This window comes from Parasteatoda tepidariorum, chromosome 2, assembly GCF_982258835.1.
Source record: "Parasteatoda tepidariorum strain Cologne lab strain chromosome 2, Ptep-v5.0, whole genome shotgun sequence".
Classification (NCBI taxonomy): Eukaryota; Metazoa; Arthropoda; class Arachnida; order Araneae; family Theridiidae; genus Parasteatoda; species Parasteatoda tepidariorum.
Window position 1 is genome coordinate 75,630,769 of NC_141756.1, and position 26,413 is coordinate 75,657,181.

The following is a 26,413-nucleotide window of genomic DNA, read 5'->3' on the forward strand; positions in this document are numbered from 1 at the left end:
TACCCAAAACCAGTTGAGTAATTTAAAATTTTTGTATAGTACCCGTAACCGGCTTGATAAATGATTCAATTTTACATAACTGGATTTTCGGACCCGGTATTTCTAAGTTTCTTGGAATATAAGATACGGTTACTAACACTTAATACGAGGGTTGCTATATATATTTCTGGCCTAATAATGAAAAAACAAATATGTAGGATCGAAATTGGTTTTATTGCTTTTCAAAATATTCTCCATGATGATCAATACACTTTTGCATGCGTTTGAACCAATTTTCAAAGCACTTTTTCCAGTCCGATTGAGGTAACTCCAAAACATGCGTTTTGAATGCATCATCCGCTTCTTCGGGGGTCGAAAATCGTTGTCCACGTAATTTATTTTTGATGTGTGGGAATAAGAAGAAGTCATTGGGTGCCAAAGTAGGGCTGTACGGCGGATGACCCATCAGTTCGATCTTTCGCTCCGTCAGAAATGCCTTTGTTTGAGTCGATGTGTGAGAGCTCGCACTGTCATGATGAAGAATGATTCGCCTGCTCTTCTGCTTTTTTTGAATTTCTCCTATGACTTCTGGCAAACAAATGGTCGTGTACCATTCAGAATTGACCGTCCTGCGTTGCTCTAACGCCTCATGACCGTTAATGCCGAAGAAACAGGCAATCATTTGTTTCGATGTGCTTCTTCCTCGAACAACTTTTGTTGGTTTTGCCTCGTCTTGGAAGACCCATACAGTTGATTGCTGTTTTGTTTCCGGCTCATATGCATAGATCCATGATTCGTCACCTGTGTAGATGTTATACACAGCCTTTGATCTACCTTGAACGTATATTTCCAACATTTCCTTGCACCAATCGACATGAGCCTTTTTTTGAGCGTTTGTCAGATTATGCGGGATCCAATGCGAACAAATTTTTTTTACGCTCAAATGTTCATGCAATATTTTATTGATGCTAGTCATACTAATGTCCAAAGACGCCTGTATCTCACGGTATGTCACATGACGATCTTGCTTTATCAGTTCACGCACAGCATCGATCTTTTCTGGCACAACAACGGATTTTGGACGACCTTCACGGGATTCGTCCTGGATCGAACATCGACCACGATTCGTTATACCAATTTTTAATAAATTCGTTATACCAATTTTTTACAGTGCTGTAGGATGGCGCTTTATCGCTGAATAAAGAATTAAGTTCATCGAAGCACTCTTGTCTTGACAATCCACGTCGAAAGTTATGAAAAATAATCGCACGAAAATGTTCACGATTCAATTCCATTTTTTGAAAGAGAAGAACTTTTCAATTTACTGTCAACAACACAAATGAAGCTATAATGGTAAATCGTCTGCTGAATTTGTGTTTAAAAATATCAAACTTTCGAGTAAAATCGTCTGCGGTCGCCTAGCAACACTTACTGTTGCCAAGGCCAGAAATATAAATAGCAACCCTCGTAAAAGGGTAAAAGTGAAATTTTTATTTTGAGAAATTATGTATTATTAGTGAGGTTCATAATGAATCCTGCATCGTTGTAGAAAGATAAAAATATATGCAAATGTTATCGATAATGAAAATTTATATTTAAGTGCGTTGAACTCTTTTGGGTCAGTCCCGCAGTGGACCGATCGCTAAGACACGGTTCCCAGCAGATCACCGAAGTCAAGCATCACTGGTTGCGGTCAGTGTGCGGGTGGGTGACCACTTGGATCAGTCTGCGTAGGGACCGAGGGTGTGCGGTATTGGTCCTCGTTAAACTGTTCTACCGTAAAGTGCTCGACTTCGCGTGCAGGTCGTCGGGCTATCGAAGCGGGGGTGCCATCCCCTCCGCAAAGGATCAAAATTGTGATGGCATGTCTCCGGATCATCCTCAGGGATGTTTCCCAGACCGTCGCCAATAGCCCATTGTGCAGCTCTAGTATGACGTAAATGAACTACAACAACAACATCTTTTGGGTCAAATAAATATTGATTGATAATAAAAGAAAAAAAAGTGTCTCATATTTTAATCAAAACAAGTGTGGTCAATTATTTTGACTATCGCTCATAAATATTAATTTTTATTAATTACACTAGCTCTCTTAATTTCTGAAGAAATTAAGAACAACCAAAGTAATCAATACAAGTTAGCTTATTGCTTTATTTTCTGGAGTAGGGTGTTCAATAACGCCAACAGGCTAGTATGGTGGTCAGGAAGCAAACCTCACGTCAGAAAGGTCGCGGGTTCGATTTCTGCTTCGGGCATGAATGTAATTTCTCTCTGTTCTATCTATCTTCCTCCTGTTGTTGGAGTACCGTTGATAAACCTGTATGTTGCGCACGAAAAAGAGGACCGCCCTTTAAGTACCACGTTGATATATAGTTGCTAGATGTGGTGGGCATTGAAAAAAAATTGTTAAATGAAATTTACATCTAGATAGAGTAGGGATGTGTCATTCAAAATTTCCCTTTAAATAATCCTGTTTAGTCTTAACCAGTCTTACAAATATTGCTGACCTTTATAATGTTCCTACATAATCATTGAAGTAATGGTTTTTCTACCTTTTTCATTAAATGTAATTCATTTTCAATGTCGAAATCCCAGCTTTAAACTTTCGAAAGCAAATTTTTACTGTATCACAAGAAACAGTATTGAAACCTAAACTTTCACATATTTTTTGGGGCATCCAATTGCTTTGGGTTTATTTCGGAACTCCTAGTTCATAATCGTTCTGATATGTTGACGTGATAGCTTTATGTTAAACACTTTTTTGGTGTACAAGATAATAAAGTTTTGACAAACAAATTACACAGTTGTGTAGTTCCAATTTTCAGCTTTAGAATGCAAAATCTAGTTTGGAGAAAGGTTTACTACTAGGGGAATGGCTGCTGTTGGTTCGGATGTACCTCTCCTTGGTGGAAAAAATTTACTCAATCCGATAATATGGTGACACAGTTTTTGGGAAATAATTAGGGTTCTAACTATGGAAAATCAACTGGAAGCAGGGCTGGATTTAAGCATATCTGGACCCTAAGCTATTGAAGGTGGTGGTGCCTTTGTGTGTTCAACTCCATTTTTAAAACACCAGGAGCAAACTGTCCTTATTTTTTTATTGTTAATAATTAAACATCTAATTGTATTTAATAAATTATTAATTACACTTAGTTGTCGAAAATATTATCTTTCGATAATGAAAAATCTTACAAGACCGCTGCAGTATTGAGTGTTCAATTTTGAACTTTGTTTAGCTGCGCCGTTACTATAAGACTTAGAAATTTCAAATTGCGGTAGGTGTGTAAAAAAATGTACAGTGAGTACCGAGGGAATAAAACAATTAACATTTGATGATCAGTTCGAGAATTATTAACTGTTGAACTTGTAGCAAAAAGTACCATGCGTGCCGCACTGCAGACCGCAAGAATGCTGAAAAAGCCATATTTTTTTTTTAAAACTCAACACGAAGTTTTTTTTTCTTTTCTTTTTTTAAATTCAATTTTTTTCGAAAGTTATTGCAATTTTAATGACTTTTTTACGATCATTTTACAATCTTAATTCTCTGGTAGTAAAGCCGTGGTAGCTCAGGGGATAGAGCGCTCACCTTCCAATGAGGTGATCCGGATTCGAATCCCAGCAATGGCTGATCGATATGAATTCCACACCCGGCTCGCACCAAAGTGCTTACGTAAAGTATCCTCTGTGGTAGATCGGATCATGGGGATTCCTTTGAAGTCAGACTGAGTGTGAGAGATTTTTGTGGTTTTCCTCTCCCTGTAACGCAAATGCGGGTTAGTTCCATCAGAAAGTCCTCCACGAAGGCAAATTTCTCCCTATATTTGATCCAGGAGCTTCCTTGTCTTCTGGATTGAGTTCAAAATTACAAGGCTACGGAACTGAACATTAGTAGACGTAAATTCAAAATTGGGTCGGCTGTTCAACGACGGTTAAAAAAATAAAATAAAATCCTCTGCTAATGGTTTTCGCTAAATTGAAATTCCCGGCACACAAAAAGCAATCTTCAATTTTGACGTAAAATAACTCAATTACTGACTGTATCAATAGCATTACCAAAAAAGAAAGAAAAAAAAATTTCACAATTTTATATTGTTTTATCTAATAATTTTTGAGGTATGACAGTGAGAAGCCACTGTCGGTGAAAATTTTCTGAAACATCGGTTAAGGGCAACAGAAACTTTTAATAATTGAGAAAAAAAGAGATGTAATATCGATCATAAAATAACTAATTTTAATTCTTGAATAATCGATCGATTTTAGGAAGAAAAAAAGGGCATCAGTAAACAATATTATATCTGTGGGTTGGTCATGTGAACTTTAGCATGAAGGGGGGAAAAGTGTATGCGATAAGCGAATGGTACTGGTAAACTTTCTGAGATTGGCGATAACGAAAAAAAGGAGGCTCTTATAAGGGAGTAGATCTCAGAAAAGAAGGGAACGAAAGGTCAGGGTCAGATCAAAGAAGTAGACTTATGTCGGGCATGCATTCGATCCTACATCCCCTCTTGCTCAATAGGTGAACATCAAAGATACATACATTCGAAAGAATTTAAGGAAAGGTAAGTTAATTTTGTTTATATTTTAACAACGTGATATAAATAATTCTTTAGATGAATTTTTAAAAAAAAAATGTTATAAGATAATCTTTTCTTGATCTGCTATCTTGAGTAATTGACAGCTTGGAAATATACATGATTTAACTTTAAATTGAAGCTTGTTTTTTTTCGATTTTGAAAGTTCCACGATTTATTTTATGTCATTGTTTCCAATAAAAAGTAAATTATAATTTTATTTTGAATTTTGGTGAATTTTACAGTTTATAAATGCAGATCAATTAACTTTATGATTGTCTAATTGATAGCATATGATTTAATCACGAATTTTCGTATTATTCCAAAAAAAGTAAATCGTCACTTTATTTCCTCTGATTAAGTTTAATTTCTTGGAAGACTGTTAAAAGAATAGCTATTTCCTTTAAAAAACCTATTTATATCATAATTGAATAAATTATTATTAACCACATAACTTCATTTTATTTTAATAAAAGTAAATTCTCGGTTTATTTTCAATGTTTTGTTTGATAGCTTGGAAAATCTTAAAAAAAAAAAATTAGCCTTTTTGAATTAATTTATAGTGATTAATTTATATATATATATATTATTAAATTTAAAATTATGTAGTTTTCTTCTTCTTCTCTAACATCCATATCTCAGAATTTTTTTTTTAATATTTTTAATTTTTTACATTCTAATAATTTTATAAAATAAACAATTTTTAATAATCTATACTCGACACAAACGAATAAAAAATTGTGTATATATTAAGAATGCATACTAAATTTTTGAATTTTCCACGAATATAAATTATGTAAATGCTAGTTGACCAAGTTCACTGGGCTACTAAATTCTTAAAAAAATAAGTGCATGTATTTTGTATCTCGATTTTTACAAGAGGAAAGATCGGTCAGGGTATATACTTTATGAGTCCATTTAATAGTTGCTCATACAACGCAAATAATTTAAAGGAAACTATTTCACACTTTAGAATTCTTTAAGAATAGATTAATACTGTTCATCCACTTTTTAACATTTGAACCCTGTTACAAATGCGGTTTTAGTGGAAAATTAACCATTTGACTCAGAATTTTTGCAAACATATTTTTTTATAATTTTTTCATTATTTTGCATTTAGGACGAAATAAGTGAAAATTATTATAGATGGTATTTTAATAGTTTATGATTATGAAATACAGGATGAAACTCCAGTGTTTTTTTTTCTGCGTTAAAGGTAAACACGGCTCTTTTCCAAACAATAATCTCTCATATTTGCACTTATTTGCAGTTATTTAGATCTAAGAGAAATAGTTATTAATTATTGAAATTTCTTTAATTTACAAAATCTTTACAGATAAATTTTATGAATGAAATTTTTTTTTTTTCAAACTACTTTTTTCGGATTTTATATTTTAGTACAAATAAAATTCCGATAATCTAACAGTTTTTTTTAGAAACTATTAAACTTTTTTTTAATTAAAAAATACTAAAGTATATTTTTTCTTGTAATTAGAATGCAAGAAAAAAAATATATCAAAGGAATACTGGTGTCTTATCTGCGTAAAAGGGCTAAGAGAAGTGCAAGTTTTCTTGAATAATTTCTCTGCTTTCAAGTAAATAATAAATTTGACTACGTTTGCTTTAATTCTCATTGTCGAAATACAGTATATTTTAATAAGCTCTGGAGTAGCGTTCTTCAACACTATTTATTCAGAGCTATAGTGACTTTGGGGATAGGGCACACGCCTTCCAATGAGATGACCCAGGTTTGAATCCCAGTGATGGCTATTCGATTCGAATTCTACACTCTACTTGCACAGACCACAGTGCTGACGTAAAATATTCTAAGTAGTAGACGGATTATGAGTTATAGTTCCCTTGCCGTCAGACTAATCGTGGGTGGTTTTCGTGATTTCCTTTTCGATATAACGCAAATGCAGGTTAGTTTCATCAAAAAGGCATCCTCAAAAGCAACTTTCTCCCATTACTTGATCTAGGAATTCCCCGGTCTTCTGGATTGGATTCAAAATTACGAGGTTACGGAATTGAACATAGGTAGTCGTAAACTCAAAATTAGGTTGATTGTTCAACAACGGAAAAAAAAACCCTATTTATTTGAAGGATCGCTACAATATTTCTGTGTTTTATTGCCAACTGGCAAGGTTAGGAATTTGAGCTTTTGGCGTAACTCTTACGCATACAAAATAGTGGCACTTACAGAATTTTTTTTATCAGTTTGTTTCTGATCATTCACATACTCTCTAACAATGAAAAATAATTTGACCAGTGGCTGAGAAGCAGTGCTCTTAATGGAATGAGATCCTTTATCATTCGGCGCCGTTGTAATCTACCTTTTCTTAAATAATATCACTTTTGAATAGTTTTAACTTCCTAAGGTAGATTTGTACCCTACAGACCGTTAATCACTATAACTGTTGCTGAAGAATTTCGAAAATTGCACAGGTTGTCAATTCGAATACTCCTATCATTCGGCGCCGTTATTATCTATCTTTAGAATGGGACTAGGTGAATCTTATAATCTAACAGGTGCAAAGCCTAGTTTGGAATTACTATGATTGTGGACTCATTGGAAGGGTCAATACTAACTCAAATTTTTATCTTTTCTTATTTTTAAATCGTCCTTATATTTAATGTTTATAAATCTACATTGAACTATAACTTAAATATATATTTATTACTTTAAACTCGTCTGTTCCAAACTTATAATTCTTACGCTTATCAGGCGACCGTGTCAGCTATGTTTTTCTGAAGATAAAGATTTGTCTAACCAAATCCTGCTTAGCGTTTATTTATTAGATTTCTTTCAAATGCATAATTTATTTTTGTTATTCCAATTAGTTGCATGAGGAGTTACTATTTTTCAACTTCGTGCTGTGTCAATCCTTTCCTCGTAAAACGCGTTTCACCTTTTAATTAATTGAATTCTTTCTCTCCAAATTTAACGTTTGTAGAAGTCGCCGACGCTATTTTGGGTGTTCAATTTAACGTTACATTTCGTTTGCAGCGGAAAAAAAAAAAAAAAAAAAATAAAAGAATTAGAAATTTAAAATTATGAAGATGAGTAGAAAAGTGTAGCATTCGAGTACAATAGAATAAAAAAAAATATCGTTCGATAATTATTAAATTTTAAATTTGTTGGAAAAAACACCAAACGGGCCGCTTTAAAGGTTGCATGATTGCAACTTTTAGAGTGGCCCGTATGGTATTTTCATGCCAAGAATTGAATTTAAATGTCTCCAGCAGTGGGCTGATCGTAAGGACACGGTTCCCAGTAGAACACCAAAGCTAAGCATCAATGGCTGCGGTCAGTAAGCAGGCGGGTGATGACTTTGATCAGCCTGCATAGTAACAGAGGGTGCTCGGTATCGATCCTTGTTCTACCGTAAAGTACTCGACTTTGCGCCCGACAAAGAAGGGGAGCCATCAATTACAGAGGATCAAAATTGTGATGACATATCTTCGGATCATCCTCACGAATGTTTCCCAGACAGTCGCCAATAGCCCAATGTGCCACACTTGAACGACGTAGACAAAGTACCTACCAACATTGCTTAAATGTATTTATTGACTTTAATCTTTAGATGTAGAAAAATAAATAAATGGCATGTTAATTTCCTTAAGAGTGTATTGCTCCTTTTTTTTTATATATAGTTTGATTATTTGTATTATAGTTTTTAAAGCGGTTGATGATTTTTTTACTAACCAATGTGTTATTTGCATGATTGTAGTAATTTGATTTTTTAGATAGCGGAAGATAAATAAATAGCATTAGGTTTATTTAGGCGTACAGAAACGCGTATATATAATTAAATCATATAATTTAAGGTAAATGTTTAAATTTATGCAATAAACCTTTTTATTTATGGCTAACTATTGACTTCCTATTAAAAAAATAAAATAAAATTCAATTGCGTAGAAGCAAAAATCGAAAGTGATGCCTTTTCCAACGAGTTAAAAGATCTTATGTATATTTTTTCCTGTTAAAATGGGTCACAATAACATAGATAGTAACTTAAATCTTAAATCAGCTTAAATTCAGGTAGGATATTAGGCTTATGTCTTGGGTATAAATGCTATCTGGAACCTTTTAGAATGTATTATATTAATTTGTTAGTTACGAATAAAGATACGAAATTAATAATAAAATTTCCATCGGGCCTCATTGCGAAAAAATCGCTATGTTTTTTAAGAATAGATTTTAAAGAACTATTTTTAAAACAGTACTTTCTCATCTACTTCAAAAAAAAAAAAAAAAAAAAAAATCCTAGATAAAATCTGAAATTTCTTTTCTTTAATCAACAATCAATCAATTCAATTACAATCAACATCGTACGTCTCAAAAAAGAAAAAAACTTTTTTTCCTTCAGATAATTGACACTTGTAGAGTTTTTGACGATGTTATGATATCGAGATTAAAGATACACTGATAATGTTTAAAACCAGTATTGTTGAGAAATGCAGTGATATTTGTTTTGGAATAAGTACTTTCACTGACCAGCCATTGACCCTGTAGAGGTGTTTGTTTCATTCGAATTCCGACATTTCTCGTTTCTCCAGCGTTGTTTTCGAAAATCAAGTAAGAAAAAGTAAAAATTTTGAATAATAGATTCATAACTTTAACCCTATTTTGTTTGTGTTGGAGTGTTTCGCACAAGCAATTTTTCTGTAATTCTATCTTGAAATACACAAACGAAGGAGAAATTTCGCGGTGAGTATAATTTATTGTCAGTATTATATAAAATTGAGAGAGATAGAACAATTTTACAACTTAAGTTTTAGGAATGATCCGTTCTAGGTCAGCGGTCCTCAACTTTAGGTGAGCAGTAGTAGTTAGTTGTGCGAGTCACTAAATTCTTAGTATATATATATATATATATATATATATATATATATATATATATATATATATATATATATATATATATATATATATATATGTATATATGTATATATATATATATATATATATATATGTGTGGGAGATAGTGCAGCATAGGAGTAAATAATGACGATAATTTAACAAACATAACAATTTAATAGAAATAAAAGGTTAGAACGATATAACAGTGACATGGGGAGAGCTGCCTTCTCGCAGTGGTCTCCGGAATGCATGTGACTAAGAATTAGATTGTTCTATGGGATAAAGTAAGAGTTAATTATAAATTCGGGAGTTTCCCTTCGGGACTTCCCCTTCTGGTCTGGCTGGCGCCTCTCAATGTCAAGAGGATGATGCAACTTCTTTTAATATTACAAAATGGTGGATGACGCAATGTTCGCAGTTGTTACACTATGGTATTGAAGCCTACATCAATCATTATTTGTGGGAGATAGTGCAGCATAGGAGTAAATAATGACGATAATTTAACAAACATAACAATTTAATAGAAATAAAAAGATACGTAGAAGGATATAGCAGTTAGCATTATTGACATGTCTCGTGAGAGCTGCCTTCTCGCAGTGGTCTCCGGAATGCATGTGTCCAAGAATTAGATTGTTCTATGATATAAAGTAAGAGTTAATTATAAATTCGGGAGTTTCCCTTCGGGACTTCCCCTTCTGGTCTGGCTGGCGCCTCTCAATGTCAAGAGGATGATGCAACTTCCTTTAATATTACAAGATGGTGGATGACGTAATGTTCGCAGTTATTACACTATGGTATTGAAACCTACATCAATCGGCGATCCTGACATCAAAATGTCCTCATTTTCATCAGAATAGCTACCAGACACTGTTACCTGAAAAAAAGAAAAAGAACGAGAAAGCAAAGTATAAAAATATAAAAAGCAATTTTTTAATTAACTGGCCACGGTTTCATGTGGTCAGCTGAAGATGAAGTATTGTTCGGTCCATCGTGATTCCCGACTTTTTGCACATCATATCTATCATTCTTCTTCACTTTTGTGATTTGGTATGGACCGAAGAACTTGGGTCTTAATTTGAGTCCAGATCCAAACTGAGTTCTCTGGATTGCAACTAAATCTCCTTTTCGATATTCGTTGGCCTTCTTTCTTCTTTTATTGTACTGCCTGCGGTTCTCTTCTTGGATCTTCAAAATATTCTTTTTGGCTTCTTCTCGAATGTTCACCGAAATTCTACGCTCGTGGAGGAGCGATTTATCAAAGTGCAGCAAAAGCAGCTGGAATCCACGAATTTTCAGGAGTCATACTGATCGAGAGGGGAGAAGTGCAGCAAAAATCAGCGACTGGAGAAAAGCAGCAGCAGAGACCTGAACTTTCCTAAATCAGCAATAACCGGATCTGTCGCGAAGGATAGAATTGATCCAGAAACTTCTGTCGCGAAGGACAGAATTGATCCAGAAACTTCTGTCGCGAAGGGCAGAATTGACCCAGAAACTTTCCGAAATTATTGGAATATCCTGTGCAAATCAGCAAGGCAGTCAACTTTTCCGTGGAAGTGCAGTGTGAAATCCTTGGATACGAAAGGGATACGAATCTGGTTTGAATCAACGAATCGAAAAACATTGGATTACCATTGGACACTGAGAGTCTCTTCAATCAAGGTAGGAAATTTTCAATTTTAAAAATGTATAAAAATTCAAAGAAAGAAGACCTAGTAAAAGTATTAGAGGAAATAGGAGGCATCGCAGACAGCAGCGATAATATCGTTAAAATAAAAGAAAAAATTGAATGTTCCGAAATATTTAAGAATGATTCTGAATTTGTCAAAAATTTGATAGCTAACGCCGTAGAAGAAAGAGTACAAATAGCTGACAGGGAACTTAAACAAAGCGAAATTCAAGTTGAGTTAGAAAAACTAAAATTAGAAAGACTCGAGAAAGAAATGCTTTTATTAGAGGCGAAAATCAAAGCATTCGAAATCGACCCTCCCAAAACAATAAATGATACACCTGAAACAAACATAGAGAATCTAATTCATAGCATTAAAACTCTATCTCTTCCAGTTCCATCGAAACCTGAAAACTTTAATCAATTTTTTTCATCGTTGGAAAGAGCTTTTTGTACGAAAAACATAAATGAGGGGCTTAAAGCCGAAATCTTAATTAACATGCTAGGTGAAAAAGCAAACAGCATCTTGTTATACATTGAAGATGAGGATTTAAAAAACTATGAAAAATTAAAAGCTTTAATATTGCGCGACTTTCAACAAACTCCCCAAGAATGTTTGAATAACTTTAAAAATGCCTCAAAATTTAAAGAAGAAACATATATTCAATTTGCTACTCGCCTAAATTCACATTTCGAGTATTATTGCAAATTACGTAAAGTTGAAACATTTAAATCATTATGCAACTTAATCATATCCGATAAAATAATTGAGACATTAAATAAAGAGATGGCCAGTCATATTTTAATCCGTCAGGGAGAAAATTGGTTTAATCCCGGCCGAGCTCCCATTATTTGTGGGAGATAGTGCAGCATAGGAGTAAATAATGACGATAATTTAACAAACATAACAATTTAATAGAAATAAAAGGTTAGAACGATATAACAGTGACATGGGGAGAGCTGCCTTCTCGCAGTGGTCTCCGGAATGCATGTGACTAAGAATTAGATTGTTCTATGGGATAAAGTAAGAGTTAATTATAAATTCGGGAGTTTCCCTTCGGGACTTCCCCTTCTGGTCTGGCTGGCGCCTCTCAATGTCAAGAGGATGATGCAACTTCTTTTAATATTACAAAATGGTGGATGACGCAATGTTCGCAGTTGTTACACTATGGTATTGAAGCCTACATATATATATATATATATATATATATATATATATATATATATATATATATATATATATATATATATATATATATATATATATATATATATATATATATATATATATATATATATATATATATATATATAGGGGAGTGTGGGGTACCCCCCCCCCAATGTCAATTTCATATGTATAGACTATTTTTTCAAGTCAATGGGCCATCGGACAATAATTGTTATATTAAAAATAGTTTATTTTCAAAGTTTCAAGTATTTATGCAGCTGGTAGCATGGCAAACAATAGTTTTTAAAATATGTTGAATACAGTAGTCATGAAGTTAAGAAAAATTGGTTGAATGTTTGGATTAAACTTCATTTTAATACTAAAAAAATAATTTTTTCTGTACATACAGCATTAAAGTATGTAGTCTTAAGTTTAATTTGCACAAAGAAAGAAGTTTATATGTGAAAAATTGTTCGAGTAATTACAAATTTACAAAAAAATTGGATTTCGGGTTGCCCCGCTCACATGAATGTCGGGTATCACCATCCAATTTTATATCGTCGATAAATGTAAATTATTATTTTATTGCTTCAAGTTTGAATGTTATATGCATTTTTAACAACAAATATTGTTGTTATTAAGTGATTGTTATTAAAGATAGAATTCACTAAAAGTATATAAATATATAATAAATAAAATAATTTTGTGATAAAAATGATAAATAAGGTGTATCTATTGTCAATACATTGGTCATTTTCACTTACACCTGAAAAAACAGTCAAAAATCATAATTTTGGTAACTGGGCGGGGCTACCATATTTTGAAAAGAGCTGAAAAACATGTTTTTTTAAAGTTCTATTATTTTAAGTTAAACTATTCTTTTTTTGGTTTCTTCTTTTTGCATTATTTAATTAGATGATAAAACAATAGAAACATACAAAAATATTGATTATTACTCAATATTATACAGAAATATAAGCAATACTCCTTAAGTGGGCGGGGCTACCCGATTCTCCCCTATATATATATATATATATATATATATATATATAATTTGTGTAGCATTTTAAATTTAGGAAATCTTTATGCTAAGAAATAAAGAGAAACCACAACAAAAATAAATGTCTAAAAAATATATTAGCTAGAATCAAAAGAAAAATAATGTCTGCAAAAGTGGGGTTCGATCCCACACCCACATTCGAGGACCAAAACACTCACTACTCTGATAACAGAGCAGGGAACGAACCTTGAGTCTGAACGGTTCGGCCATCCTGCCTTTGTCACGGTTCTGATAGTTTACGCCATTAAAAAATTTTATACCGATATTCTTAGTTTATGAGAAGTTGTAAACTTTTGGCACAGAATTTTTATTTAACTTTTATTTAATTTTTAAGGCTATATAAACATTTTACTTCATAATTTTTTTTCATAACTCTTTCATAAATGCTATTAAATTGTTACATAAAGTTTTTCTCATAATCCATTTAAAAATATATTCAGGCAATGTTTTAAATTATTTAAAATCAGGAAATGATTTTGAAGCCAGGAAAAGGTTTTGACTTTGATTTTCAATGTGATGTGACTATCGGAAATGTTGATTTTCAGATCATTGAATATGCTTTTTGTTAAACCAATCTTATATATATTTATATAAAAAATAAAATTTTTACTTATATGAATCTTAGAAATTTTGCTATATGATCTAGTATACTACTACTGATTTACTGATCTGATTTTTACTATATGATCTTAGATATTTAAAAAATACATAGTTTTTTTTAAATAAATTAAATAATAAAATTAATAAATCTAATAAAACTAATAATTTTTTTAATAATTTAAAAAATAAAGCATCTAATAATTTGCAAAAATTTTTTAAAAATTTATTTGCAAAAATTGTTTCTATTTAAATTCTTTTTACCTCAGTTTTTTTTATTTTCTTTTTAAATTCTTCAGACAGTTTTTTTCTTCTTCCCATTTTTCTTTTTCTATAGTTAAATTTTTTTAAACTTTATATAATGCTTTTTCAATATCTATTTTTATCAGGGTTTCGCTATATTTTTTAAACAAGTTTTTTTTATATCAATATCACACATATTTCAATATCAATAAATACATATCAATTTTATCAATTTCTTATTAACTTATATTACTATTTTCGTATTAATATTTATACTCAATAAATATGAGTTTTTATAAGCTCTCATTTATTTATATTAGTATATTTATAAAAAATTATAATATAAATAAATATATGTCTTTGAATATATTTTTAACGTAAAGAAATATAAGTTTAATCAAACCTTTATTCATTTATTTTAAAAAACTGCATAACTTGTTGAAGTTTTTAAGATCTACAAAGAACAATTGTAACGTTTCTCAAAACTTATCTAAAGTTAAAAATGTCATTCTAATTTCTTTTTAAAGTAAATTATTTGTGACAGAAGTATGTCAGGATGGCCGAGCGGTCTAAGGCGCCAGACTCAAGGTTCGTTCCTTGCTCTGTTATCAGAGTAGTGAGTGTTCTGGTCCACGAATGTGCGTGGGTTCGAATCCCACTTCTGACAGTCTTTATTTTTCTACTAATTCTACTTAATATTTTTTCAACATATATTTTTACTAAGGTTTCCCTTCATTTCTTTGTAAAACATTTTCCAAATTTAAAATGCCCCTCACCGTCTGCGGAAACTTCGTTTTAGAATTATGAATTAGATATTAAAAATATTTTTCTATTTGAATATTTTTCAAATATTACTTCAAAGTTTTAAATTTTTGACAAAAAATTTGATTTTGGTGGACAATAAATTTCTTTATTTTTTTATATTTATTTATCTTTAATTTTTTGGATTTTTTTTCTTTCTTTCTTTTTTTTTTGAAACTGTAAAGATGAAATAATTTTTTTATAAATTAAGAACAAGGGAATATTTTTGTCTTAAAAGAATTAGAGAATTTGTTATTCGCGGAAAAGATATTTGTAATTACCTGAACATTAAAAAGGCTGTATTTCATTTCATTAAATTTGTTTTTTTTGAGTTCGATTTTTTTTTCTTTAAAAGAAGATAATATTTCTTTTATTCATACTATTAAATTGTTATACGAAGTTTTCCCCACGTAAAAATATGCCCCATGTAAAAATAAATAGAAATATTATTTTGTATTAAACATGATTTCTTAAAACTATTTTTATGATTTTCAATTTGAATACTTTATAAATTTATTATATAGATCATTTAAAAAATGAAAAGTTTCTAATTTACTTTTAGAAAGCTTCTAACTCCTGAAATATTCACAATGCATTCGTCTGATTCTTTTCACATTCTTTTGTTAAAAGAGAAGATTTTGATAGAATTGTAAAATTGGGCTAACTCTTGCTGTGCGAAAATGAATTGTATTTGAACCAGCAGTGGAATTCTATCGAAGATGAAAAGAAAAGTAAGTATTTAGCTAAATATCATTACAGATTTAACAAATATAAAAAGTGTCTAGTTATTGTAAAATGTAATCCATCTATCAACCTGAGCTGTTTCAGACAATCTTCAAAGTGAGTCTCAAGTGTTGCAAGCGCACAATCGAATTCTAAATTTTTGATTTCATTTTATTTTATAATCGGCATTGAAAAGCCGTCCCAATTCTGAGTTTACGACTATCTAAGTTCAACGCGGTATATTCGTAATTTCGAACCCAATCCAGAAAAAGAACGAAAATACTGGACCAAGTATTGGGACAAACTAGCCACTGTGGAAGACTTTTTGAGTCATTTGCGCTTGCCCTACATGCAGAGGAAAACCAGGAAATATTCCCACGGTTAGCCCGACGGCAAGAGTATTCTAAAGCATGATCCGTCAACCTCTGAGGATATTTTACTGATCTGATGATATTTTACCGTGAACTGTGATCGGTGTGAGCCAGGAACAGAATTCTACCTTTGGGATTCGTACCCGGGTCATCTTATAGGGAGGCGACCACTCTATCCCCTGAGCCACTGTGGCTCTAAATTTCTTGTTTGATATAATTCAGAGAGTACTGATACAAAATTCGTGGGAGTTAAGTTGCAAATTGGAAACGTCTATCCTAGCAATTTGGCTTCTCTACAGGCTTATCTTTTTTGTGTTTAGGTAAACACACAGGATTGTGTTTAGGTAAACTCCCACGGTTTAGGTAAACTCAGAGGTCTTAAATTATTCGCCTTATATTTAATTTTTTTTACTTCGTTTATGTAAACGAGTTTAAAGCACCAGTTGATGACGTTACTTTAAGTATGCAATATGCTGTATGAAGATTTCGGATCTTACACCTTTAAATTTTTATATGCAATCAATTTTTGTATTTTGACCTACTTGATTGTTGACCCACAGGAATAAAAAAGAGTTATTAAAATCAATTAAGCAAAAATTATGTCCAAGGAAATGTCAAATATATTTATATACGTATGAAAAATAACAAGACTTCAACTTAAGCGGTTGGATGAATTTAGTATGTGTTAGTAATTTAAACTATTTGATGACAATTAACTTCAATAAAATTAAAGAATATTTTTAAATTTAAGTTGAGGAATTGTGCAATTGCCTAAATATATCAGAAAATTTCATTAAAAAAGTGGACAACAAAAGCATTTTGAATTGATCCAAAATCATCTTTAATGAACAATTTTATCCTCAAAAATCTTCTACTTGCTTTCTTTATAGAAGTTTCGATCCTTACATTTGCAACTGTTTATTTCATCAGATTCTTTTTATGTCTTAGAGGTAATATCTGATTTTAATCCTATCATTTTCCATCAGCATGACAGAATAGTACAGGCCAGAGCCGTCCCTACTAGTCGTTTTCATCTGGACGATCCAGACACTAGATTAATCTATCTACGGATGTCCATGGTTTTTTAAGATCTTTTGTCACAGAATCAATCCATCTGGCGTTAGGTCTTCCCCTTTTCCAGCTGTCAGTTAACTTTCCAAAAGTCAACTTCTTAACTGGGACACTATCATCCCTTCTGTAGATGCGGTCCAGCTATATTATTCTAGAGGATTTAATATCTGAAATTATGTTTTGTTGCTTAAATTTTCTATATAACTCATAATTGTATTGAATCCGCCAAACACTGTTTTCTTTAACAGCTCCAGAGATTACTGTGATATATTTCTTTCAAATATTAGTCGTTTATTTTCCCCAATCTTATTAAAAGGCCAGCATTCGTTGCCGTAAAGTTTAATTAGAGTATTACATAAATTAATTTTTATAAATTAATTAATTCTGAACTGCTTTTACATTTCCCACTGTGTAGTATTTAGACTTTGTGTAGTATCTAATAATAAAAAAACGCATTTTAGCACTTTTAAAATTTTTGAAACTCATGAAAATTTGTTTTTCTCTTTTAAAGTCTTAAACTTGAGTTAATTATTGGAGCATGTTTCATTAAAAAAAGTGAAAAAAAATTATTTTGAATAATTTAGCAGCTTAATAACAATATTAACTAATGGATATTTTTAGTTCTTAAAGGTATGTGTTTCGAGACGCTTCGCTACAAATGCCACAGCAAAGGTTTCAACGGAAGTCAGAAGTTTTGAAGAAATACCTGGACCTGTGCCTTTGCCTCTAGTAGGAACGATGTTGAATTATTTGCCTTTTTTTGGTAAGACAACCCTTATTTTATCTTTAATATCTGCGTGTGCACTGCATTATTTCAACACCCCCTAGAAGAGTATTTACTTTTATAAAGCATTACCTTTCGTCACTCTTTATTTTAGTTCTCACTTTTTTTTTCCTTTAAGAATTAAGATTGAGCATTTATTTCTTAATTGAGAATATTTGATACTGAGATGAAGAATGTCCTTCTCTAATGTGTGCTGTCTCTTCGTGAATTTGACAAGAACTTACACGCAGATCTTTTTTTTTCTTTTTTTCAAAATTTTTTTTAAATTTTTTATAACCGTTGTTGAACAGCCGACCCAATTTTTAGTTTACGTATACTAATGTTCAGCGCCGTAACCTTGCAATTTTAAACCGATCCAGACGACAAGGAAACTCCTGGATCAGTACCCCCAGAGATATTGATTTGTTATGGGAACATGGAGGACTTAGCGACTCGACAGATTTAACGTGTTTCAGTCATCATTTACTACACGGGGAGTCTTCATTCGGCGGAGATCGAACCCACGACCTTTTGGACATGGGCCCAGTGCCCTACTAATCTGGCTATCCCGGCCATTATAAGCCGATTTTGTGATGAGCATTCTAACGTGCATATGTAAGTGTTACAATAAATGGATATTTTCTGGTCATGAGGGATAAAGGATAATCTTTTTCAGCTTTTTATATTTGGTCTCAATCCTTTCCTTTCAATTTCCATTTCTTAATTGAGAATTTTCGTTATTAAAATTAAGAAGATTATTTCATTCCTTGATATGTGTTGGGTTCCTTTTTTGTTGGAAGTTCGGAATTTTTTGTAGGGAGTCGGAATTCATGGTAGGCCTACTTCTATAGCCAACCCTTTCGGACATTTAAATTCTTTCAACAGCATTCAATTCTATGGAATTTTCTCATTGTTCACTATATTATTTACCAATAAAAAATTCCTTTTGATTTTTCTTTCTTTTCTATAGGTCAGTATAATTTTTGGAAGCTACATCGAACTTATGCCAAGATGCACCAACAATACGGAGATGTTGTTAAGGAAGTTATAACGAAGAAACGTATTATTGTCCATGTTTTTAATCCAGAATATATGTCACATGTTTACGTCAATGAAGGGAAATATCCAAATAGATTGAGTCACACGGCATTGGCAAAATATCGACTTGAAAGACCAAATTTTTACAGTGGACCCGGATTATTTCCGAGGTAAGGAAATTAATTGAATAATACTCAATTATACGCAAATAGTTGAAAACTTTAAATGAATAAATTTTAAATACATTTAATTAAAGGGAAATGGAATACTTGGACTGCTATAACTTGTTAGCATTCATTAAGATTTCATTACTAATTATAAAAGTAACTCATTTTGGAAAAAAAAAACTGCGCTTATTTTTGGTATAAATTACCTTCTAAATTACAATAAGAGTGATACTTACTATAACATAGACCTTTACGTAGACCAACCCTTAAGTTCAGAACTAGGACGTTAATTTCTTTGTTAATAATCTTGTTCAGAAGCCCTCTGAAACATTAGCCCATTGAGGAGAGACAATAGAGATATTTATCTACGAAAGATTTTTCTTTTTCTTTATTGCTTGTTTGTAGCTTAGACACCTTTTTTGTTTATTATTTTTCGATCAACAAACTGACAACTTTCGATCAAAACAACAACAACAACAATAATAATAATAATAATATAAGTTGGTATATAAAATAAAATAACAAAGGAGCCTGAGATTAATGATAAAAAAAACTAATACTGTATGGGACATAATGGCAATTTTCTGAAAAAAAAGAAAAGAAAAGAGACGAGGTGATTTTTGTATTAAAAAATGAGCTCAATTAAAGATATTTAAACAATATCAGTAAATCATAATTTTAAATTGTCAGTTGCTTATAAAAACCTGATGATGAAAATATTCTCAAGATATTTCTGAATGTTTAAAAAGAAAATTCTGTTATGTATGTTTCCTAATAGATCGAGAATGGGAGCGTCGATTTGGATCATGCTTTTCTATACAGTTTGCAAACAGTCACCTCTTTCCGGTGTCACGTAGTTAAAACGCAATGAAATTTCATTGTTGAAACTCGTTGCTACAGATAAAACTTTCCTTAATATCTTTTGAATAGCCTATCTATTGGGGCTCTTTTTTGTTACAAATTGCTAATATCTTTTTCAATCATTTTGCGATATTTTTTATCTCTTTACTTTGCGATACGCAATTTGTAAGCCTTTTCTTTTTAATTTGAAAAATAAATAAATAAAAAATAACTGTGATATCTCTTAAAGCCCCTCATAAGCTAAAAATGTCAGTATAAATTTTTTTATGGAGAAAATTATTAATCCTGTTAGTAAGTCAGGATGGCCGAGCGGTCTAAGGCGCCAGACTCAAGGTTCGTTCCTTGCTCTGTTATCAGAGTGAATGAGTGTTCTGGTCCACGAATGTGGGCGTGGGTTCGAATCCCACTTCTGACAGGCTTTTTTCTTTCTTCACATTTTTCTTTTTCCGTAGATTAAATTTTTCTTATTTTTAAACGCTATAAAATGCTTTTTCAACATCTATTTTTATTAGGGTTTCGCTGTACTTCTCAGAATAAAATTTTAATATAAATAATTATATATTTTTGAATAGACTTTTAATCTTAATAAACATAAGTTTTAATAATCTTTTATTTATTTATATTGATATATTTATATAAAAATTCAATATAAATATGAATATATCTTTAATGTAAAGAAATATAAGTTTTATCAAAGTTATATTTATATATTTCAAAAAATACATAATTTATTGAAGTTTTGAAAAACAAATTTTTTTTGAACTCTATATAATGCTTTTTCAACATCTATTTTTATTAGGGTTTCACTGTACTTCTTAGAATAAAATTTTTATGTAAATAAATATATATTTTTGAATAAATTTTTAATCTCAATAAATTTAAGTTTTAATAATCTTTTATTTATTTATATTAATATATTCATATAAAATTGGAATAAAAATATGAAATATTTTTAAAGTTTTGAAATATAAATTTTATCTAACTTATATTTATTCATTTTAAAAAATACCTAATTGATTGAAGTTTCGAAAATTACAAAGAACAATTGTAAAATTTTTTGAAGCATTGTAAAATTTTTTGAAGCATCTAAAAATGTCATTATAAATTTTTTATTAAAGTAAATTATCCGTCCTGAAAGCAAGTCAGGATGGCCGAGCGGTCTAAGGCGCCAGACTCAAGGTTCGTTCCTTGCTCTGTTATCAGAGTAGTGAGAGTTCTGGTCCACGAATGTGGGCGTGGGTTCGAATCCCACTTCTGACAGTATTTTTTCCCTTCCCAACTTTTATTTTTCTGTTGTTCAATTTTTCTTAACTTTATATGATACTTTTCCAGCATTTTTTAATATTAAGGTTTCGCTTTATTTCATCGAAAAAAAAATTTCTAAAATTTAAAATGTTCCCAGCGAAAATTTCTCTTTAGAATGAGTACGAAATGAAAAATATTTTCCCATTTAGATATTGTTTAAATATTTTACGATCACTTCAAAGTTTGAAATTTTCGACGAAAAATTAGATTTTGTGGAACAATAAATTTCATTTCTTCTCTTCACCGCTTTCGACCTGATATACATATATTAAAATTTTTTTAAATTTTATTTTTGGTTACATATATATATGTATTTTTATATAATTTTTGGATAAACAATTTTACAATTGTATATTTAAACATTAATATTGTGGGGCTCATACCACAAAATTCTTCATTTGGTGACTTCACCTATAAAACTCTCGTTGATACGAATAAAAATTTTTTAAATTAATTTTTTTTAATTATAAAATTACAAAATAAAAATTAAAAAATATTCCAAGTTATTTCTTAGGTATAAGTCGAGAAAAAAAATTACGCAAGCCTTTTTTATTGATTTATTTATTTTTTTAAAATTTTTTTTATTTTTATTATATTTTTTATTTTTTTTTAATTATTGTACATTCCTTCTTGCTGAAAGATAACATTCAAAACTTCACGCTAAATAATTTGTCCGGGGCCTTAAATAATTAAGCGAAGGCTCTACCACTGAGCAGTAACACTTAAGTGTGAGATTCGAACTTTAATTTCACTGCTCAAAATTTTATTTAAAAGCCAAGTTTCTAATATTCCAAGAGTGCTAGATATAATGAGTGCAAGTTCCAAGTTTCTAATAATTCTCCAATATTTTGTAATTTAAGTGATTTTTTACTATTAGTGATTGTTTTTGTACTTTTGCGATCATCATTAATTGTATAGTTTTCATATTTGTTTAGCTAAATTTATTTAATTGAATTATAGTAACGATTTAGGCTATTGATTGTAGTAAAGATTTAGGCCATTTTTCCAAATTCCACTTTCCGAAGTCAATTTTTTAATTAAGTGCCTTCAATTTTCAGTAATTCAAGCTATTTTTTTTCAAAATTTATTTTCGTACCTTTTGTAATTATCATTTATTTAATAGTTTATTTATTTTTTTAGTTAGTTTTATTTTCATTTAATTCTAGAAACGGAGAAGAATGGCAAAATATAGCCGTAGTTTCCAAATTTCATTTTCCAAAGCTAATTTTCTAATTTAAGTGTCTCCAATTATTTGTAATTTAAGAGATTTTTAAAAATTTGTTTTCGTACTTTTACAATAATCTTTTATTCTATAGTTTACTTATTTGTTTCATTAATTTTATTTTACGGATTTAGTTTTTTTTAATTATACTAAAGGCGAAAAAATTGCAAAGATTTAGGTATCATCTCCAAATATCATTTACTAAAGTCACTTTTCTAATTTATGTGTCACCAATTTTCTGTAATTTAGGTGACTTTTAAAAATTTGTTTTCGTACTTTTGTAATAATCATTAATTCAATAGTTTTCATGCTTACTTAGTTAATTTTATTTATTTATTTTTTTTTTGAATTATACTAAAAAAAAAGAATGGCAAAAATTAAGGCATCTTTTCCAAATTCCATTTTCCATAGCCAATTTTTTAAGAGCCCCCAATTTTCTGTAATTTAATTTATTTTTCAAAATTTATTTCGTTCTTTTACTATAGTCTCTAATTCTTCTTTGTTTAGTTAATTATCATTATTTTTTGAATTATAGTAACGGAGAAGAGTGGCAAAGATTTAGGGATCTTTTCCAAATTCCATTGTTTCATCCTTCTATCGTGAAGCATTCTTCTAAAGCTCTTGAAGAAGTTGTGGATGATCTCGTAGCGGCAATATCAAACAGTTTAGATAAAAATGAAGAAACTGACTTATTGCCTCTATTATACAGATTAGGACTCGAATGTAAGTGAAAGTTTTGTATTAGTTATAGATAAAATCTTACTCTCGAATTGTGGAATGTGGATTGCAATTAGAACAAACGCTTTAAGGTAAATAAAATTTTGGTGAAAAATTATGAAATAATAGAAAATGCTCATTTTTTAAAAAATTTTTCTTGGGTAAATTTTCTAAATCTGAAATTTTTCTGTGATTATTGTAGAGTGCATAATTTGTGTCGACGCTACAAGGTAAATTTATTTACAGGATTCTGTCTGCTTGAATTGCGAATAAGAAAGACAGATAACATATTTAAGACGAGCACGTATAAATGATATTTTCATACTTTCCCCTTGCTTACAAAAATGTTTAAGATAGTTCGCATTAAAAAGACCTAAGTTTCTGTAGGTTTTTTTTAAAGTGTTATATGAACCTCTCAAAAACAATTTTTACCAAAAGTCCAATTGGGCAAGATTTTAGAAACTTAATAAGGTGTAAGGTAGGTATAGTTTTAATTAGGTGATCAGAATTTTATTTAAAAGTATTTAAAATGTATCTTTGATGTTTTGCGGCAATTTGTAATGTAAAGTGCGCAAGAAAATAAATTGATCACTCTGAATAACTTTTGATCGAAAGATCGGATCTCCACGTTCTAGGATTCAATCTTAATGGTTTGAGGCGGTGACATTATGTATGTTAATTAATTAGTGCAGACAATATTTTAAGACAAAAAAAAAATCAGGCACAAAAACGTGCTTTCCCTGAATAAACATAATTTCCCCCCCGTCAGATTCGGATCTAAAATATAGGGATGGCTGCAGCCTGAAAAATATGGTTTCAATAGTTTAGTCAGAAGTAGCGGTTCAAAGTTTGGACTTCCTTATATTAATTTTTCTTTTTTGCTTATTTAACTCTATCCAGAGAATTTTTTAAGCGAATTGAAACATTTTTGCACACAGCTATATAATTCGTTTATTCAAAGATGATTTCATGCAAAAAACAATTTAGTAAATATTTATCATTTCTTATTATTTTATTTATAAGTAGTCGAAAATTTTTTGAATTGTAAGGTAATTTTACATTAAAAATAAAATTTCTTACTTTCAATAAAATTTCTTACATCATTATAAAGAATGTGATTTTAGATGGCAAAACACAGGGTTTGAGCGAAATCCGTCGAATACTTCCCGAAAAATCGAAATTTAAACAGCTGACACTTTAAAATTTTAATTTCTCAGGAACTATTCGAGCGATTTCGCCCAAACTTTGTTTTGTGAACGGTTTTTGCGTCTGACTTCGTGACTTAAAATATCGTCTGCACTTATTAATTGGTATGTTTGATTTCACTCCCTCGGACCATTAATATTGGTTCTTGCAATGCGAAGATCCAATCATTAGATCAAAAGTTATTCCCGTTTTTTTTTTTTTTTTTTTTTTTTTTGCGCTTTGCACTTGACATTTTCCCGAAAACATTTGTTCTAATTATGGAGTAAATAAAATAAGCGAATTCGACTGAGACTTATTTTTAATCCGTGTATAGATAAGTTTATTTATCCTTCCTGATGTAGTGTGCTCTGTTTGGAAACACTTATTTCAAAAATTCGATACGGTCGCAGTTCCTAACGTGACACCTGACTAAAATTTTGTACCGAAATTCGCTGTGTGCTTGGAAGTGTTAATTCATTTTCAGTAAAGAGCAGACTATCAGTAACTATTCCCATGTGTGAATAACAGCATGTATCTCGAAAACTGTCTAGTTGAAGAAATCAGCAGTTTTACCTATCTTGGATTAATTATAAATAAGAGAGGAAGTTCTAATCAAGATATCGCTAGCAAACGAAATGAAGCTCGCACTGCTTTCGCTGTTCTAAATAAATTTTGGGGCGTGCAGAACGATATTAAATGAAACAAGAACAAGAATATTCAACTCCAATATTTTTTTTAAAAACTTTTATACGGATCAGAAACCTGGTACAACTTGAAAACAAATACAAATAAGTTATAGATTGTTATCAACAAATGTAACAGAATATAAAATGGGTTCTTAATATAATATTAATGGTTTCAGAATTAATTCTTAATATAAAATGGTTCCACAAAATAACTAACAATGAATTATTCAAAATCAGTGAACAGAAACCAATAAATTAGAAGTCAGAGAACTCGAATGGCGTTGGACTGGACACCTCAAGGTAAACGAAAGAGGGGTAGGCCTAAAATGACCTGATGCAGAGCGTTTATGAATGAATTAAAGGCAGTGAACAAAACATGGAAAGAAATAAAGTGCTTGGCCACCTGCAGGGTGAGATGGAGTGTGACGACAAAGGCCCTATATGCAAGAAAAAAGAAGAGAGAGACACAACTGTCTCTTGCACAACAATATTAAAATAGTTTTTTTTTTAAGACTAAGTTATTCTCTTTTTTAATTTAATGTCATTTTATAAATATATGTATCGATTTTTAGCTTTCAATTAAACCTTTTTTTTAATCGCAAAATATTACCTAAAATTATTTATTTAAAATGATTGATCACGTGTCCCCTTCACAACTACTTATCGGGTTTTATAATATTGGAATGCCTCTTTCTCTAAGTTCTTAATGGAACTCAGCCGAAGCCGAGTTTCTCGAAGGATAATTGCTCATGTGTTCATGATAATTGCTTTTCTGTGATTCTCTATGCCTCATGGTCAACAGCAGATTTCCACGTACCGTTTTAGTAGAAATGGTAGCATATGATTACCATGAATTTTAACATTGAATAACTCCGGAGTGTTGAGATTGTTCGGTATTAACTTTCATTTGAAAATTGAAATTCTGAGATCTAAAAATTTCCAGTTTAGAAACTTTTATGTGGAGTTTCTAAAATATAGCAGTGTTTATAAAATCTTAGAAATACAATCTATTATACCACTAAATATTGCTCAACTTTTTTCAAGAACCGCATAAACTGTAATATTTTTTGTAGGTGGTAACAGTAGGGCAGAAGCAATAATAACAACAAACAACGGAAAAAAACGAGCAAATGGCAAACAACGATAAACAATAGCAGACAACAACAAACAATAAACAAACAACATTATAGGCGGATCGAATTCAATTTTTTTGAATGGTCTCTTAGGTAAATTCCATTCTATATCAAGATAATTAAAAGCTAGCTTTACCCAGGATGGCATGTAAATAAAGCAAATAGTAGTAAGGGTAACATGTCTGTTTCTCAAATGTTTTCTTTATAGTTCAAAGGGAT

At 30.7% G+C, this 26,413-nt stretch overlaps 1 protein-coding gene and 2 non-coding genes across 5 annotated transcripts in view; all 3 read left to right on the forward strand.

Moving 5' to 3' along the window:
- The first annotated feature begins 4,365 nt into the window (after positions 1 to 4,365).
- LOC107437456 (cytochrome P450 302a1, mitochondrial) overlaps positions 4,366 to 26,413 on the forward strand; it is a 32,305-nt gene continuing 10,257 nt past the window's right edge. The window contains exons 1-6 of one of the 3 annotated variants that reach the window (XM_087157543.1): positions 4,408 to 4,541; positions 6,049 to 6,148; positions 15,515 to 15,683; positions 17,739 to 17,880; positions 18,851 to 19,088; positions 23,009 to 23,196. In XM_087157543.1, coding sequence (XP_087013669.1) covers positions 15,672 to 15,683; positions 17,739 to 17,880; positions 18,851 to 19,088; positions 23,009 to 23,196 — 580 coding nt within the window. In that variant the 5' untranslated portion in view covers positions 4,408 to 4,541; positions 6,049 to 6,148; positions 15,515 to 15,671. Of the gene's footprint in view, positions 4,542 to 6,048; positions 6,149 to 15,514; positions 15,684 to 17,738; positions 17,881 to 18,850; positions 19,089 to 23,008; positions 23,197 to 26,413 lie in introns of all 3 variants that reach the window. The other 2 variants (XM_043057072.3, XM_043057079.3) reach the window with 2 other exon arrangements.
- On the forward strand, positions 20,242 to 20,361 carry TRNAL-CAA (transfer RNA leucine (anticodon CAA)). Its single transcript has 2 exons — positions 20,242 to 20,279; positions 20,316 to 20,361. It is a non-coding gene; the product is annotated as a tRNA-Leu (tRNA).
- Positions 21,088 to 21,206, forward strand: TRNAL-CAA (transfer RNA leucine (anticodon CAA)). Its single transcript has 2 exons — positions 21,088 to 21,125; positions 21,161 to 21,206. It is a non-coding gene; the product is annotated as a tRNA-Leu (tRNA).